Below are 16,098 nucleotides of genomic sequence, written 5' to 3' on the forward strand. Positions count from 1 at the left end.
AGGGGCGGGGCCCCAAAAGGGGAACTTTGATGAAATTTTGCTATAAAATCCTACTCCTCCTAACACCCATAGTGAATTATTACCAAATTTGGTGTGAAACATCATTGGAGGAGGACAATCATATTTTATATAAATGAGGCTGGTTTGACCCCTAGGGCCAGAGGGGCGGGGCCCCAAAAGGGGAACTTTGGTGAATTTTTGCTATAAATCCTACTTCTCTCTAACCCTTGGGTGGATTAATACGAAATATGGTGTGAAACATCCTTTGGGAAGGGTGGTCATATTTTATATAAACGAGGCTAGTGTGACCCCTGGGGCCTGAGGGGCAGGGCCCCAAAAGGGGAACTTTGGTGAATATTTGCTGTTAAATCCTAATCCTCCCTAACCTTTTGGTGGATTACAACCAAATTTGATGTGAAACATAAGGTGACGGCAATCATATTTTTTAATGAGACAGGTTTGACCCCTGGGGGAAAAAGATGGGGCAAAAGGAGCGCTTAGGTTAAACATTTCTTAAAAATGCAATTCCTCCTTAATGCCTGAATTGATTACAACCATATTTAGTATGAAACATCATTGGGGAAAGGCAATCCTAATTGATATAAATGAGTCTTGTCTGACCTATTGGGACAGAGGGGCATGCCCCAAAAATGGGAACTTGGCTGAAATTTTGCTTTATGATGCTGCTCTTCCTGGACAAGCTAAATGGATAAAAACCAAATTTGATCTAAAACATAACTGGCTGCGATAAATAATTTATGGTAATAATGCTGGATTGGGGTGTGTGTCCCTGCTGTAAGTGTAAGTGTTTGTCAGATGACCGTTAAGGCCCATGGGCCTCTTGTTATTATTCCTTGGCTGACTATTCTAATCCTATAGTACCATTGCATTGCATCCAAACACTGTGTTTTTTCATAATTTTCAAAACCCAATATTCACTGTAAACGGTCCCATAAAATGAATCACGATTTGTCGACCTGAGATTTTTTTACTTTACATAATAGTTTATTAACATAAAATATGAATGTTTTCGTTTTTATTATTCCTTGGCTGACTGTTCTAATCCTATAGTACCATTGCATTGCATCCCGACATGGTGTTTCGTCATAATTTTCAAAACCCAATATTCACTGTAAAATAGTCCTATAAAATGGATCACGGTTTGTCGACCTGAGACTCTGTATTTATTAACTATAGAATTGAATGTTTTCGTATTAATTAGTCGTTGGTTGACTGTTCCAATCCTATAGTACCCTTGCATTGCATCCAAACATGGTGTTTCTTCATAATTATTGTTATCCAATATTCACTGTAAAACGGTCCTATAAAATGGATCACGATTTGTCGACCTGAGCTTCTCTGTGTATAATTAATTTGTATTTACTAAAGAATTGAATGCTTTCGTATTGATTAGATTTTCATTTGCTAGAGAGATGTATATTTGCGTATTTATTAGTCGTTGGTTGACTGTTCCAATCCTATAATCCATTGCATTGCATTGCATTGCATCCCATCATGTCGTTTCTTCATAATTTTCAAAGTCCAATATTCATTGTAAAACGGTCCTATAAAATGGATCACGATTTGTTGACCTGATATTTCTTGTTTCGAAACATTTTTTTATTGTTGAAAATCATGAATATGATTAGTTTTCGTTGTCTTCATCCCAGGTCGACATATTATTATCCATTTGATAAGGCTGGTTTTTTTTTTTACATAAACTGATCTCTATGGATAAAATCCAACGGAAGTATTATTGGTGTCTATTGATTTGAACTATCAATCAACCAATCTGGAAGAAAAATAAAACTGACTACTAAATAAAAGCAAACTATACATTTATTTCTCAATTTACATCTATGTACCAATATTTACAAATAGATGAATAATCATTTAATATTTACATAGACCAATATGTATACAAAATTACAAATAAATTAAACGATTATGTTCTATACAGAATTATATGAATTTATTAAATTAACAGATTATTTATATACAGAATTATAAAGTTGAATACATTAAGAGATTACGTATATGAAGAGAATTATGAAGATTTAATATATTAACTGATTATATATTTATATACAGAATTAAAAAAGATAAATAAATTAACTGATTACATTTATATACAGAAATATAAATGTTGAATAAATAAAGCGATTATATATATATATATATATACAGAATTTTACAAGTTGAATAAATTAATTGTCTTTTTATATACATAGTTGAATTGAATAAATTAAATGATAATATATACAAATGAGTTAATAAATTAATAAAATAGATTTTTTCAAATATATACAAAATAATGCGTGGCGGCGGTTAAGTCGACAGCGACGCGAGCGGCGATGGATGACTTATGAGGCCAGGACGCCTGGGGTGAGGATCTACCTCCTGGGCTTCTTTACTGGTGAAGGCTACAATGTAAAAATGATAACCAATGTTATAATAAAAACACAATAGGTCGTATTTGGAAGGGAAAACGACATATTTGAAAATTTTAATTACAGGTCGTTACTTGTGAAATACTTACGCCGATCACGTCGCTGTCGTTATCAGAGGGTGCTGGACAAGCAGGGGACTGCGGACCGATGTCTGGAGCTGGCTGATTGCCATCCTGCAATGTTAAGAGTAAGAACTTTAATGTGATAGATAAAACTTATAAGCATTGCTGATATTTCATCCATAAAGAAAGCTTGTCAGGAATACTTAAAAAAAAAGAATAGAAAAAAAACAAATACCTAAAAAAAAGAAAGAGAAAAATGAAATATATAAATACCTGATAGATACTGTTGATTTTGCTCCAGACATCGACTCTGGCGTCCTCCTGCCGAGAGCGGTCATAGTACCTGTCCGCAGTCCGTGGGTTATGGGCCATGTGCTTGACACATTTTGACATGGTCTGCAACAAACACATAAAATTAGGATCATTTTCAAAACACTTTTTTTAAAACATTATAAACGATAACACTGAATCTTTCCGAGATAATGTTCAGTCGCAAAATTTCTCTTGTTTTACAGGAACTTTTTTTTTCGCTTAAGTAATGGATAAATGACACGGCCTCGGAAAATGGATCTCTTTTTTTTCCACCTATAGATAATCATGTCCATATACTGGATCACGATAGGTCGACCTTTATTTTATGTAATATTTTATCAAATTGCATCTTACCGTTGGGGAGAGCTTGTTACCTTGGTCGGTTTTGGTTTGGTTTGGTTTTATTGGTTTAACGTCCTATTAACAGCTAAGGTCATTTAAGGACGGCCTCCCGTGCGTGCGACATGCATGCGTGTGGTTAGTGCGTATGTGTGTATTGGGAGGCTGCGGTATGTTTGTGTTAAGTCTCTTTGTGATAGGCCGGAATTTTCGCCGATTTATAGTGCTACCTAGCTCACTGGAGCATACTGCCGAAGACACCCAGCAGCACACCCCACCCGGTCAAATTATACTGACAACGGGCGAACCAGTCGTCCCACTCCTTTTATGCCGAGCGCTAAGCAGGAATAACAACTACTATTTTTAAAGACTCTGGTATGTCTCGGCCAGGGGACAGAACCCAAAGCCTTCCTCACAGGGGCGAACGCTCAACCAAAGGCCAAAATGAGGCATTGTCAAGAGAGACATTAGGAAGAAGAAAGTTTGTAAGAAAGAAAAGAAAAGATAAGATCCCAAATTCAGTCGCCTCTTACGATCATGCAATGGGGGCAGCAGGTACAATTATTACGCCCTACCTGCAGGGCAGGGTCGGTGGTAAAGACCAGCTTCGACCCCCGACCAAAGCCCTCCTTGGCCACGTATGCCTTGAGGTCTACCGCGAAGGACGTCTTTATCAGCAACGGGCATTCCTTCCCCGACCGAGCTTCCTTATGTTCGAAGATCTGTAAAGAAAAAAAAAGAGAAGGATCAATATTTGTCGACCTTCGACTTTCTATGTAATTTTTTTTTTTTTTTTTTCAAAACATGGAAGTTCATGTATTTAGCATTCGTTGAGTACATGTCCAAAGCCTATATTATCATTGCATTTCACTCCGACACACTTTTTCTACATAATAACCAAAATGAAACAAACACCGTAAGTTACGTAAAACGGTCCTGGCGCTGCCAGTCGAAGGATACGGATAGAAACTCTACGAATTTCCCCAAAGAACAGAGGTAGATCTTTACTGTCTCTGGCTTCAGACTAAATTAAGAAGAAAAGAAATATATATCACTGTTTGTCATGCAAAATGAAATAAACATATTTATCTAGCAATATATAACCTTACCAACTGTAAGCGGGTGCTATCAGCCCATGGCTGTCAACTGCAGTATGAATATGACAGTAAATAAATCTAGGTTATAAAAGAATGCATAATAAATACGTTGTCATATGAAATTGAATTACCCCTGCAGGTAGGGCGTAAGAATTGTACCTGCTACCCCCATTGCATGATCGTAAGAGGCGACTAAATTTGGGATCTTATCTTTTCTCGGACATACCAGTCTTTAAAAAATGGTAGTTGCTGCTCCTGCTTAGCGCTCAGCATACAAGGAGTGGGACGACTGGTTCGCCTGTTGTCAGTATAATGTGACCGGGTGGGGTGTGCTACTGGGTGTCTTCGGCAGTATGCTTCAGTGAGGTAGCACTATAAATCGGCAAAAGTTCCGGCCTATCACAAAGAGACTTAACACAAACATACCACAGCCTCCCAAAACGCATACGCACTCACCACACGCATGCATGTCGCACGCACGGGAGGCCGTCCTTAAACGACCTTAGCTGTTAATAGGACGTTAAACAAAATAAACCAAACCAAACCGTTGTGGAGTTAGCATTCATCAGTTCACGAATGACAAATGAAAGCAGCTCAAAGCTTAGTTGAATCTCTTGAGACAAACCATCCCAATATCAACGTCGTCCAGTGAGATAACAATGCTTACCTTAAGAGCAGGTTATCGATTAAGCCACCGTCCTCGCCTATGTCCTTCAGGCCAGGGACGGTGGCTTTTGAAAGGCCCTGCGGAAGCATGGTCCGGATCCCGTTCTCGTGAGCCGCTGCAGTGCTGGTTGACTGTCGTCGACCGGTGATCCGGTTTCGGCTGTGTCGACTACAAATGATGTTAAAAATAAAGGTCACTGATGGATCCTTGTCAGATGGAGATCCAGTCTCGTGTTCGAGGAGCTGCACAAGATAGCTTTGTTGTCAACCTTCCAGTCCTCAGGTACCCCTGGAGGGATACCTGGTTGGCTGCCTCGACCGCGGTCATCTTGTGGAACTGTGTTAAGAAATGAAGGATTTCTTTGATGAATGGTACTGTTGTAAATAGTCGAACTGGACGTCAATTACGCCTAATAAAAAGGATCACGAATTGTCGACCAATGATACGTTCCATGAAATAGATCACGATGTGTAGACCTGAAACATGATATACCTGACGAAGGTGCCGGGGAATATTCTCCAACACCTTGTCGCAGTCCGGCATCGGGCACTCGCACTTGGGCCTTTGCTGGAAAAAAAAATAATAATCTATATCAACCGTCATGTTATTGTTTGTGTACGCGTTCTACTTTGCAGAAGAACATCTATTCCGAGCCACTACAAACTATCACACTGTCTTACCCGCTCGCCCTCTGCCGGACGATCTCTGATGACCTGGACCTCCATCTGACCGTCTTCTTCGTTCCACTCATTAAACCCTACAAGAAATAAGTACTGCATCATATATTTGATTAATACAAAAATGGAAAATTGATAAAATGAACATTTGCTTCTGTTATAAGAATGACTGAAAGGTAAATTTAACAGTTTTACATACAATTCATCTCGGGTTCTGATTCCTCACTCTCCACTTCCTCCTCCCGCCGCTCCTGTACGTACTTCTGTCGTTCCTCCTTCGACGGCTTCCACTCGTCCGCGCTTTCTGTACAATGAAGATAATTGTAAGTCAGCAATATAGTGTTGTTATTTCTTTATCGGTTCAAATATTTACCCATACTTAACTTTCAGATCCCGTCAACTTATTTTCTTTCAAATGTTCAGTTCAAAATATTTTGATACTAACCTTCGTGGTCGTTCCATCCCTCGCTAGATTGCCTGTCGCTGTTCTCGGTCCTCTCATGCTTATGCTATAGAAAATTAGAGCAATCATAACTACAGTGATTGATAAAAGAGCCTTGTGGCACAAATAGGTGACATCGACAACCATCTATTGCATTGGATAATTTAAAAATTACGATAGATTTAAATCCAATGCATCATATTTGTTCTAAACTCACCTCTTTCCCTGCCTCTTTACTCTCCTTCTTTCGCTCTTTCCTTCTGCCCTGCAGGTAGGGCGTAAGAATTGTACCTACTGCCCCATTGCATGATCGTAAGAGGCGACTAAATTTTGGATCTTATCTTTTCTCTTCTTTCTTTCCAACTTTCTTCTTACTCATGTCTCCGTTGACAATGCCTCACTTATGGCGTTTAGTTGAGCGTTCACCCCTGAGAGTCTTTAAAATGGTAGTTGCTACTCCTGCTTGGCGCTCAGCATATTAGGAGTGGGACGACTGGTTCGCCCGTTGTCATTATAATGTGACCGGATGGGGTGTGCTGCTGGGTGTCTTCGGTAGTATGCTTCAGTGAGGTAGCACTATAAATCGGCAAAAGTTCCGGCCTATCACAAAGAGACTTAACACAAACATACCGCAGCCTCCCAATACACACATACGCACTAACCACACGCATGCATGTCGCACGCACGGGAGGCCGTCCTTAAATGACCTTAGCTGTTAATAGGATGTTAAACCAATAAAACCAAACCAATCGTCCTCAGTCTCGATTGCTTCCTCCCGCCGCTCCTAATACGCACTCTTCAAACGCATGCATGTCGCACGCACGGGAGGCCGTCCTTAAATGACCTTAGCTGTTAATAGGACGTTAAACAAAATAAACCAGACCAAACCAATCTACATAATCCTTTCTTTCTTCCTTTGTTGGCTTCAACTCATCCTGGCTTTCTGTACAATGAAGAAAACATATTTTATCTCACTCCGACAAGGATTTTCTTCATAATTTTCAAAGCCAATATACATCACAAAACGGTCCTATTAAATGGATCACGATTTGTCGACCTGAGATTTTCTATGTTACCGGTTTGTTTTTGTTATTGTTACAAAATATCAATATTTCAATCTTTAAAACTCGTTGGCTGACTGTTACAAACGTATTTTCCCATTGTATCTCACTCCGACAAGGATTTTCTTCATAATTTTCAAAGCCAATATTCACTGTAAAACGGTCCTATAAAATGGATCACGATTTGTCGACCTGAGCTTTTCTATGTATAATTAATTGTTATTTACTAAAGAATTGAATGTTTTTGTATTAATTAGTCGTTGGTTGATTGTTCCAATCGTAAAGTACCATTGCATTGCATCCAAACATGGTGTTTTTCATAATTGTTGAAAAATGGTCCTATAAAATGGATCACGATTTGTCGACCTGAGATTTTTTGCTTTACATAATAGTTTATTAACATAAAATATGAATGTTTTCGTTTTTAGGTCATCTGACCCAAAGGGTCAGGATGACCTATAGTCATCGTGCTTCGTCCGTCGTCGTCCGCCGTGCGCCGTCCGCCGTCCGCCGTCCGCCGTGCGCCGTCCGTAAACTTTTTCTTTCAAAACGCTACTCCTCCTTAACGCTTGGGTGGATTACTTCCAAATTTGGTTTGAAGCATCATTGGGGGAGGGCAATCATATTTTATATAAATGAGGCTGGTCTGACCCCTGGGGCCAGAAGGGCGGGGCCCCAAAAAGGGAACTTAGGTGAATATTGCTATAAAATCCTACTCCTCCTTTACCCTTGGGTGGATTACAACTAAATTTGGTGTGAAACATCATTGGGGGAGGGCGGTCATATTTTATATAAATGAGGTTGGTGTGACCCCTGGGGCCTGAGGGGCGGGGCCCCAAAAGGGGAACTTTGATGAAATTTTGCTATAAAATCCTACTCCTCCTTAACCCTTTAGTGGATTTCAACCAGATATGTTGTGAAACATCATTTGGGGAGGGCGGTCATATTTTATATAAATGAGGCTGGTGTGAGCCCTGGGGCCAGAGTGACGGGCCCAAAAAAGGGAACTTTGATGAAATTTTGCTATAAAATCCTACTCGTCCTTAACCCTTTGGTGGATTTCAACCAGATATTGTGTGAAACATCATTGGTGGAGGGTGGTCATATTTTATATAAATGAGGCTGGTGTGGCCCCTGGGGCCAGAGGGGCGGGGCCCCAAAAGGGGAACTTTGATGAAATTTTGCTATAAAATCCTACTCCTCCTAACACCCATAGTGAATTATTACCAAATTTGGTGTGAAACATCATTGGAGGAGGACAATCATATTTTATATAAATGAGGCTGGTTTGACCCCTAGGGCCAGAGGGGCGGGGCCCCAAAAGGGGAACTTTGGTGAATTTTTGCTATAAATCCTACTTCTCTCTAACCCTTGGGTGGATTAATACGAAATATGGTGTGAAACATCCTTTGGGAAGGGTGGTCATATTTTATATAAACGAGGCTAGTGTGACCCCTGGGGCCTGAGGGGCAGGGCCCCAAAAGGGGAACTTTGGTGAATATTTGCTGTTAAATCCTAATCCTCCCTAACCTTTTGGTGGATTACAACCAAATTTGATGTGAAACATAAGGTGACGGCAATCATATTTTTTAATGAGACAGGTTTGACCCCTGGGGGAAAAAGATGGGGCAAAAGGAGCGCTTAGGTTAAACATTTCTTAAAAATGCAATTCCTCCTTAATGCCTGAATTGATTACAACCATATTTAGTATGAAACATCATTGGGGAAAGGCAATCCTAATTGATATAAATGAGTCTTGTCTGACCTATTGGGACAGAGGGGCATGCCCCAAAAATGGGAACTTGGCTGAAATTTTGCTTTATGATGCTGCTCTTCCTGGACAAGCTAAATGGATAAAAACCAAATTTGATCTAAAACATAACTGGCTGCGATAAATAATTTATGGTAATAATGCTGGATTGGGGTGTGTGTCCCTGCTGTAAGTGTAAGTGTTTGTCAGATGACCGTTAAGGCCCATGGGCCTCTTGTTATTATTCCTTGGCTGACTATTCTAATCCTATAGTACCATTGCATTGCATCCAAACACTGTGTTTTTTCATAATTTTCAAAACCCAATATTCACTGTAAACGGTCCCATAAAATGAATCACGATTTGTCGACCTGAGATTTTTTTACTTTACATAATAGTTTATTAACATAAAATATGAATGTTTTCGTTTTTATTATTCCTTGGCTGACTGTTCTAATCCTATAGTACCATTGCATTGCATCCCGACATGGTGTTTCGTCATAATTTTCAAAACCCAATATTCACTGTAAAATAGTCCTATAAAATGGATCACGGTTTGTCGACCTGAGACTCTGTATTTATTAACTATAGAATTGAATGTTTTCGTATTAATTAGTCGTTGGTTGACTGTTCCAATCCTATAGTACCCTTGCATTGCATCCAAACATGGTGTTTCTTCATAATTATTGTTATCCAATATTCACTGTAAAACGGTCCTATAAAATGGATCACGATTTGTCGACCTGAGCTTCTCTGTGTATAATTAATTTGTATTTACTAAAGAATTGAATGCTTTCGTATTGATAAGATTTTCATTTGCTAGAGAGATGTATATTTGCGTATTTATTAGTCGTTGGTTGACTGTTCCAATCCTATAATCCATTGCATTGCATTGCATTGCATCCCATCATGTCGTTTCTTCATAATTTTCAAAGTCCAATATTCATTGTAAAACGGTCCTATAAAATGGATCACGATTTGTTGACCTGATATTTCTTGTTTCGAAACATTTTTTTATTGTTGAAAATCATGAATATGATTAGTTTTCGTTGTCTTCATCCCAGGTCGACATATTATTATCCATTTGATAAGGCTGGTTTTTTTTTTTACATAAACTGATCTCTATGGATAAAATCCAACGGAAGTATTATTGGTGTCTATTGATTTGAACTATCAATCAACCAATCTGGAAGAAAAATAAAACTGACTACTAAATAAAAGCAAACTATACATTTATTTCTCAATTTACATCTATGTACCAATATTTACAAATAGATGAATAATCATTTAATATTTACATAGACCAATATGTATACAAAATTACAAATAAATTAAACGATTATGTTCTATACAGAATTATATGAATTTATTAAATTAACAGATTATTTATATACAGAATTATAAAGTTGAATACATTAAGAGATTACGTATATGAAGAGAATTATGAAGATTTAATATATTAACTGATTATATATTTATATACAGAATTAAAAAAGATAAATAAATTAACTGATTACATTTATATACAGAAATATAAATGTTGAATAAATAAAGCGATTATATATATATATATATATACAGAATTTTACAAGTTGAATAAATTAATTGTCTTTTTATATACATAGTTGAATTGAATAAATTAAATGATAATATATACAAATGAGTTAATAAATTAATAAAATAGATTTTTTCAAATATATACAAAATAATGCGTGGCGGCGGTTAAGTCGACAGCGACGCGAGCGGCGATGGATGACTTATGAGGCCAGGACGCCTGGGGTGAGGATCTACCTCCTGGGCTTCTTTACTGGTGAAGGCTACAATGTAAAAATGATAACCAATGTTATAATAAAAACACAATAGGTCGTATTTGGAAGGGAAAACGACATATTTGAAAATTTTAATTACAGGTCGTTACTTGTGAAATACTTACGCCGATCACGTCGCTGTCGTTATCAGAGGGTGCTGGACAAGCAGGGGACTGCGGACCGATGTCTGGAGCTGGCTGATTGCCATCCTGCAATGTTAAGAGTAAGAACTTTAATGTGATAGATAAAACTTATAAGCATTGCTGATATTTCATCCATAAAGAAAGCTTGTCAGGAATACTTAAAAAAAAAGAATAGAAAAAAAACAAATACCTAAAAAAAAGAAAGAGAAAAATGAAATATATAAATACCTGATAGATACTGTTGATTTTGCTCCAGACATCGACTCTGGCGTCCTCCTGCCGAGAGCGGTCATAGTACCTATCCGCAGTCCGTGGGTTATGGGCCATGTGCTTGACACATTTTGACATGGTCTGCAACAAACACATAAAATTAGGATCATTTTCAAAACACTTTTTTTAAAACATTATAAACGATAACACTGAATCTTTCCGAGATAATGTTCAGTCGCAAAATTTCTCTTGTTTTACAGGAACTTTTTTTTTCGCTTAAGTAATGGATAAATGACACGGCCTCGGAAAATGGATCTCTTTTTTTTCCACCTATAGATAATCATGTCCATATACTGGATCACGATAGGTCGACCTTTATTTTATGTAATATTTTATCAAATTGCATCTTACCGTTGGGGAGAGCTTGTTACCTTGGTCGGTTTTGGTTTGGTTTGGTTTTATTGGTTTAACGTCCTATTAACAGCTAAGGTCATTTAAGGACGGCCTCCCGTGCGTGCGACATGCATGCGTGTGGTTAGTGCGTATGTGTGTATTGGGAGGCTGCGGTATGTTTGTGTTAAGTCTCTTTGTGATAGGCCGGAATTTTCGCCGATTTATAGTGCTACCTAGCTCACTGGAGCATACTGCCGAAGACACCCAGCAGCACACCCCACCCGGTCAAATTATACTGACAACGGGCGAACCAGTCGTCCCACTCCTTTTATGCCGAGCGCTAAGCAGGAATAACAACTACTATTTTTAAAGACTCTGGTATGTCTCGGCCAGGGGACAGAACCCAAAGCCTTCCTCACAGGGGCGAACGCTCAACCAAAGGCCAAAATGAGGCATTGTCAAGAGAGACATTAGGAAGAAGAAAGTTTGTAAGAAAGAAAAGAAAAGATAAGATCCCAAATTCAGTCGCCTCTTACGATCATGCAATGGGGGCAGCAGGTACAATTATTACGCCCTACCTGCAGGGCAGGGTCGGTGGTAAAGACCAGCTTCGACCCCCGACCAAAGCCCTCCTTGGCCACGTATGCCTTGAGGTCTACCGCGAAGGACGTCTTTATCAGCAACGGGCATTCCTTCCCCGACCGAGCTTCCTTATGTTCGAAGATCTGTAAAGAAAAAAAAAGAGAAGGATCAATATTTGTCGACCTTCGACTTTCTATGTAATTTTTTTTTTTTTTTTTTCAAAACATGGAAGTTCATGTATTTAGCATTCGTTGAGTACATGTCCAAAGCCTATATTATCATTGCATTTCACTCCGACACACTTTTTCTACATAATAACCAAAATGAAACAAACACCGTAAGTTACGTAAAACGGTCCTGGCGCTGCCAGTCGAAGGATACGGATAGAAACTCTACGAATTTCCCCAAAGAACAGAGGTAGATCTTTACTGTCTCTGGCTTCAGACTAAATTAAGAAGAAAAGAAATATATATCACTGTTTGTCATGCAAAATGAAATAAACATATTTATCTAGCAATATATAACCTTACCAACTGTAAGCGGGTGCTATCAGCCCATGGCTGTCAACTGCAGTATGAATATGACAGTAAATAAATCTAGGTTATAAAAGAATGCATAATAAATACGTTGTCATATGAAATTGAATTACCCCTGCAGGTAGGGCGTAAGAATTGTACCTGCTACCCCCATTGCATGATCGTAAGAGGCGACTAAATTTGGGATCTTATCTTTTCTCGGACATACCAGTCTTTAAAAAATGGTAGTTGCTGCTCCTGCTTAGCGCTCAGCATACAAGGAGTGGGACGACTGGTTCGCCTGTTGTCAGTATAATGTGACCGGGTGGGGTGTGCTACTGGGTGTCTTCGGCAGTATGCTTCAGTGAGGTAGCACTATAAATCGGCAAAAGTTCCGGCCTATCACAAAGAGACTTAACACAAACATACCACAGCCTCCCAAAACGCATACGCACTCACCACACGCATGCATGTCGCACGCACGGGAGGCCGTCCTTAAACGACCTTAGCTGTTAATAGGACGTTAAACAAAATAAACCAAACCAAACCGTTGTGGAGTTAGCATTCATCAGTTCACGAATGACAAATGAAAGCAGCTCAAAGCTTAGTTGAATCTCTTGAGACAAACCATCCCAATATCAACGTCGTCCAGTGAGATAACAATGCTTACCTTAAGAGCAGGTTATCGATTAAGCCACCGTCCTCGCCTATGTCCTTCAGGCCAGGGACGGTGGCTTTTGAAAGGCCCTGCGGAAGCATGGTCCGGATCCCGTTCTCGTGAGCCGCTGCAGTGCTGGTTGACTGTCGTCGACCGGTGATCCGGTTTCGGCTGTGTCGACTACAAATGATGTTAAAAATAAAGGTCACTGATGGATCCTTGTCAGATGGAGATCCAGTCTCGTGTTCGAGGAGCTGCACAAGATAGCTTTGTTGTCAACCTTCCAGTCCTCAGGTACCCCTGGAGGGATACCTGGTTGGCTGCCTCGACCGCGGTCATCTTGTGGAACTGTGTTAAGAAATGAAGGATTTCTTTGATGAATGGTACTGTTGTAAATAGTCGAACTGGACGTCAATTACGCCTAATAAAAAGGATCACGAATTGTCGACCAATGATACGTTCCATGAAATAGATCACGATGTGTAGACCTGAAACATGATATACCTGACGAAGGTGCCGGGGAATATTCTCCAACACCTTGTCGCAGTCCGGCATCGGGCACTCGCACTTGGGCCTTTGCTGGAAAAAAAAATAATAATCTATATCAACCGTCATGTTATTGTTTGTGTACGCGTTCTACTTTGCAGAAGAACATCTATTCCGAGCCACTACAAACTATCACACTGTCTTACCCGCTCGCCCTCTGCCGGACGATCTCTGATGACCTGGACCTCCATCTGACCGTCTTCTTCGTTCCACTCATTAAACCCTACAAGAAATAAGTACTGCATCATATATTTGATTAATACAAAAATGGAAAATTGATAAAATGAACATTTGCTTCTGTTATAAGAATGACTGAAAGGTAAATTTAACAGTTTTACATACAATTCATCTCGGGTTCTGATTCCTCACTCTCCACTTCCTCCTCCCGCCGCTCCTGTACGTACTTCTGTCGTTCCTCCTTCGACGGCTTCCACTCGTCCGCGCTTTCTGTACAATGAAGATAATTGTAAGTCAGCAATATAGTGTTGTTATTTCTTTATCGGTTCAAATATTTACCCATACTTAACTTTCAGATCCCGTCAACTTATTTTCTTTCAAATGTTCAGTTCAAAATATTTTGATACTAACCTTCGTGGTCGTTCCATCCCTCGCTAGATTGCCTGTCGCTGTTCTCGGTCCTCTCATGCTTATGCTATAGAAAATTAGAGCAATCATAACTACAGTGATTGATAAAAGAGCCTTGTGGCACAAATAGGTGACATCGACAACCATCTATTGCATTGGATAATTTAAAAATTACGATAGATTTAAATCCAATGCATCATATTTGTTCTAAACTCACCTCTTTCCCTGCCTCTTTACTCTCCTTCTTTCGCTCTTTCCTTCTGCCCTGCAGGTAGGGCGTAAGAATTGTACCTACTGCCCCATTGCATGATCGTAAGAGGCGACTAAATTTTGGATCTTATCTTTTCTCTTCTTTCTTTCCAACTTTCTTCTTACTCATGTCTCCGTTGACAATGCCTCACTTATGGCGTTTAGCTGAGCGTTCACCCCTGAGAGTCTTTAAAATGGTAGTTGCTACTCCTGCTTGGCGCTCAGCATATTAGGAGTGGGACGACTGGTTCGCCCGTTGTCATTATAATGTGACCGGATGGGGTGTGCTGCTGGGTGTCTTCGGTAGTATGCTTCAGTGAGGTAGCACTATAAATCGGCAAAAGTTCCGGCCTATCACAAAGAGACTTAACACAAACATACCGCAGCCTCCCAATACACACATACGCACTAACCACACGCATGCATGTCGCACGCACGGGAGGCCGTCCTTAAATGACCTTAGCTGTTAATAGGATGTTAAACCAATAAAACCAAACCAATCGTCCTCAGTCTCGATTGCTTCCTCCCGCCGCTCCTAATACGCACTCTTCAAACGCATGCATGTCGCACGCACGGGAGGCCGTCCTTAAATGACCTTAGCTGTTAATAGGACGTTAAACAAAATAAACCAGACCAAACCAATCTACATAATCCTTTCTTTCTTCCTTTGTTGGCTTCAACTCATCCTGGCTTTCTGTACAATGAAGAAAACATATTTTATCTCACTCCGACAAGGATTTTCTTCATAATTTTCAAAGCCAATATACATCACAAAACGGTCCTATTAAATGGATCACGATTTGTCGACCTGAGATTTTCTATGTTACCGGTTTGTTTTTGTTATTGTTACAAAATATCAATATTTCAATCTTTAAAACTCGTTGGCTGACTGTTACAAACGTATTTTCCCATTGTATCTCACTCCGACAAGGATTTTCTTCATAATTTTCAAAGCCAATATTCACTGTAAAACGGTCCTATAAAATGGATCACGATTTGTCGACCTGAGCTTTTCTATGTATAATTAATTGTTATTTACTAAAGAATTGAATGTTTTTGTATTAATTAGTCGTTGGTTGATTGTTCCAATCGTAAAGTACCATTGCATTGCATCCAAACATGGTGTTTTTCATAATTGTTGAAAAATGGTCCTATAAAATGGATCACGATTTGTCGACCTGAGATTTTTTGCTTTACATAATAGTTTATTAACATAAAATATGAATGTTTTCGTTTTTAGGTCATCTGACCCAAAGGGTCAGGATGACCTATAGTCATCGTGCTTCGTCCGTCGTCGTCCGCCGTGCGCCGTCCGCCGTCCGCCGTCCGCCGTGCGCCGTCCGTAAACTTTTTCTTTCAAAACGCTACTCCTCCTTAACGCTTGGGTGGATTACTTCCAAATTTGGTTTGAAGCATCATTGGGGGAGGGCAATCATATTTTATATAAATGAGGCTGGTCTGACCCCTGGGGCCAGAAGGGCGGGGCCCCGGGGGGGCCCCCCCCCCAAAAAGGGGGGGGAAAACCCCTTTTTTTTTTTTTTTGGGGGGGGGA

The 16,098-nt window shown here is 39.6% G+C and overlaps 4 protein-coding genes across 10 annotated transcripts; all 4 read right to left on the bottom strand.

Annotated features, from left to right (window-relative positions):
- Window positions 1-2,187: 2,187 nt before the first annotated feature.
- Window positions 2,188-4,995, bottom strand: LOC117321081. 4 transcript variants are annotated; one of them, XM_033875562.1, is made up of 7 exons: window positions 4,928-4,982; window positions 4,079-4,187; window positions 4,022-4,044; window positions 3,739-3,885; window positions 2,786-2,908; window positions 2,525-2,623; window positions 2,188-2,423 (listed from the first exon to the last, which is right to left on the bottom strand). In XM_033875562.1, the coding sequence occupies exons 3-7, from the start codon at window positions 4,022-4,024 to the stop codon at window positions 2,394-2,396; spliced, it is 402 nt and encodes a 133-aa protein (XP_033731453.1). In that variant the 5' UTR covers window positions 4,025-4,044; window positions 4,079-4,187; window positions 4,928-4,982; the 3' UTR covers window positions 2,188-2,393. The 4 variants fall into 4 exon arrangements, 3 of the variants coding, with proteins under 3 accessions (XP_033731453.1, XP_033731451.1, XP_033731454.1); XM_033875560.1 differs by lacking the exon at window positions 4,928-4,982 and having other exon boundaries at window positions 4,079-4,434; XM_033875563.1 differs by lacking the exon at window positions 4,928-4,982 and having other exon boundaries at window positions 2,197-2,423; window positions 2,540-2,623; window positions 4,079-4,427.
- Window positions 4,996-5,011: 16 nt separating this feature from the next.
- On the bottom strand, window positions 5,012-6,533 carry LOC117321083. The gene is made up of 5 exons (XM_033875567.1): window positions 6,264-6,533; window positions 6,050-6,113; window positions 5,608-5,908; window positions 5,420-5,494; window positions 5,012-5,263 (listed from the first exon to the last, which is right to left on the bottom strand). The coding sequence occupies exons 3-5, from the start codon at window positions 5,707-5,709 to the stop codon at window positions 5,138-5,140; spliced, it is 303 nt and encodes a 100-aa protein (XP_033731458.1). The 5' UTR covers window positions 5,710-5,908; window positions 6,050-6,113; window positions 6,264-6,533; the 3' UTR covers window positions 5,012-5,137.
- Window positions 6,534-10,418: 3,885 nt separating this feature from the next.
- Window positions 10,419-13,246, bottom strand: LOC117321082. 4 transcript variants are annotated; one of them, XM_033875565.1, is made up of 7 exons: window positions 13,179-13,245; window positions 12,330-12,438; window positions 12,273-12,295; window positions 11,990-12,136; window positions 11,037-11,159; window positions 10,776-10,874; window positions 10,419-10,674 (listed from the first exon to the last, which is right to left on the bottom strand). In XM_033875565.1, exons 3-7 carry the CDS (start codon window positions 12,273-12,275, stop codon window positions 10,645-10,647), a joined length of 402 nt encoding a protein of 133 aa, XP_033731456.1. In that variant the 5' UTR covers window positions 12,276-12,295; window positions 12,330-12,438; window positions 13,179-13,245; the 3' UTR covers window positions 10,419-10,644. The 4 variants fall into 4 exon arrangements, 3 of the variants coding, with proteins under 3 accessions (XP_033731456.1, XP_033731455.1, XP_033731457.1); XM_033875564.1 differs by lacking the exon at window positions 13,179-13,245 and having other exon boundaries at window positions 10,420-10,674; window positions 12,330-12,695; XM_033875566.1 differs by lacking the exon at window positions 13,179-13,245 and having other exon boundaries at window positions 10,440-10,674; window positions 10,791-10,874; window positions 12,330-12,693.
- A 16-nt stretch (window positions 13,247-13,262) lies between these two features.
- On the bottom strand, window positions 13,263-14,677 carry LOC117321084. Its single transcript, XM_033875568.1, has 5 exons — window positions 14,515-14,677; window positions 14,301-14,364; window positions 13,859-14,159; window positions 13,671-13,745; window positions 13,263-13,514 (listed from the first exon to the last, which is right to left on the bottom strand). Exons 3-5 carry the CDS (start codon window positions 13,958-13,960, stop codon window positions 13,389-13,391), a joined length of 303 nt encoding a protein of 100 aa, XP_033731459.1. The 5' UTR covers window positions 13,961-14,159; window positions 14,301-14,364; window positions 14,515-14,677; the 3' UTR covers window positions 13,263-13,388.
- Between the last annotated feature and the right edge of the window lie 1,421 nt (window positions 14,678-16,098).

The sequence above is a fragment of the Pecten maximus genome, unplaced genomic scaffold, assembly GCF_902652985.1.
Source record: "Pecten maximus unplaced genomic scaffold, xPecMax1.1, whole genome shotgun sequence".
In the NCBI taxonomy this organism is placed as follows: Eukaryota; Metazoa; Mollusca; class Bivalvia; order Pectinida; family Pectinidae; genus Pecten; species Pecten maximus.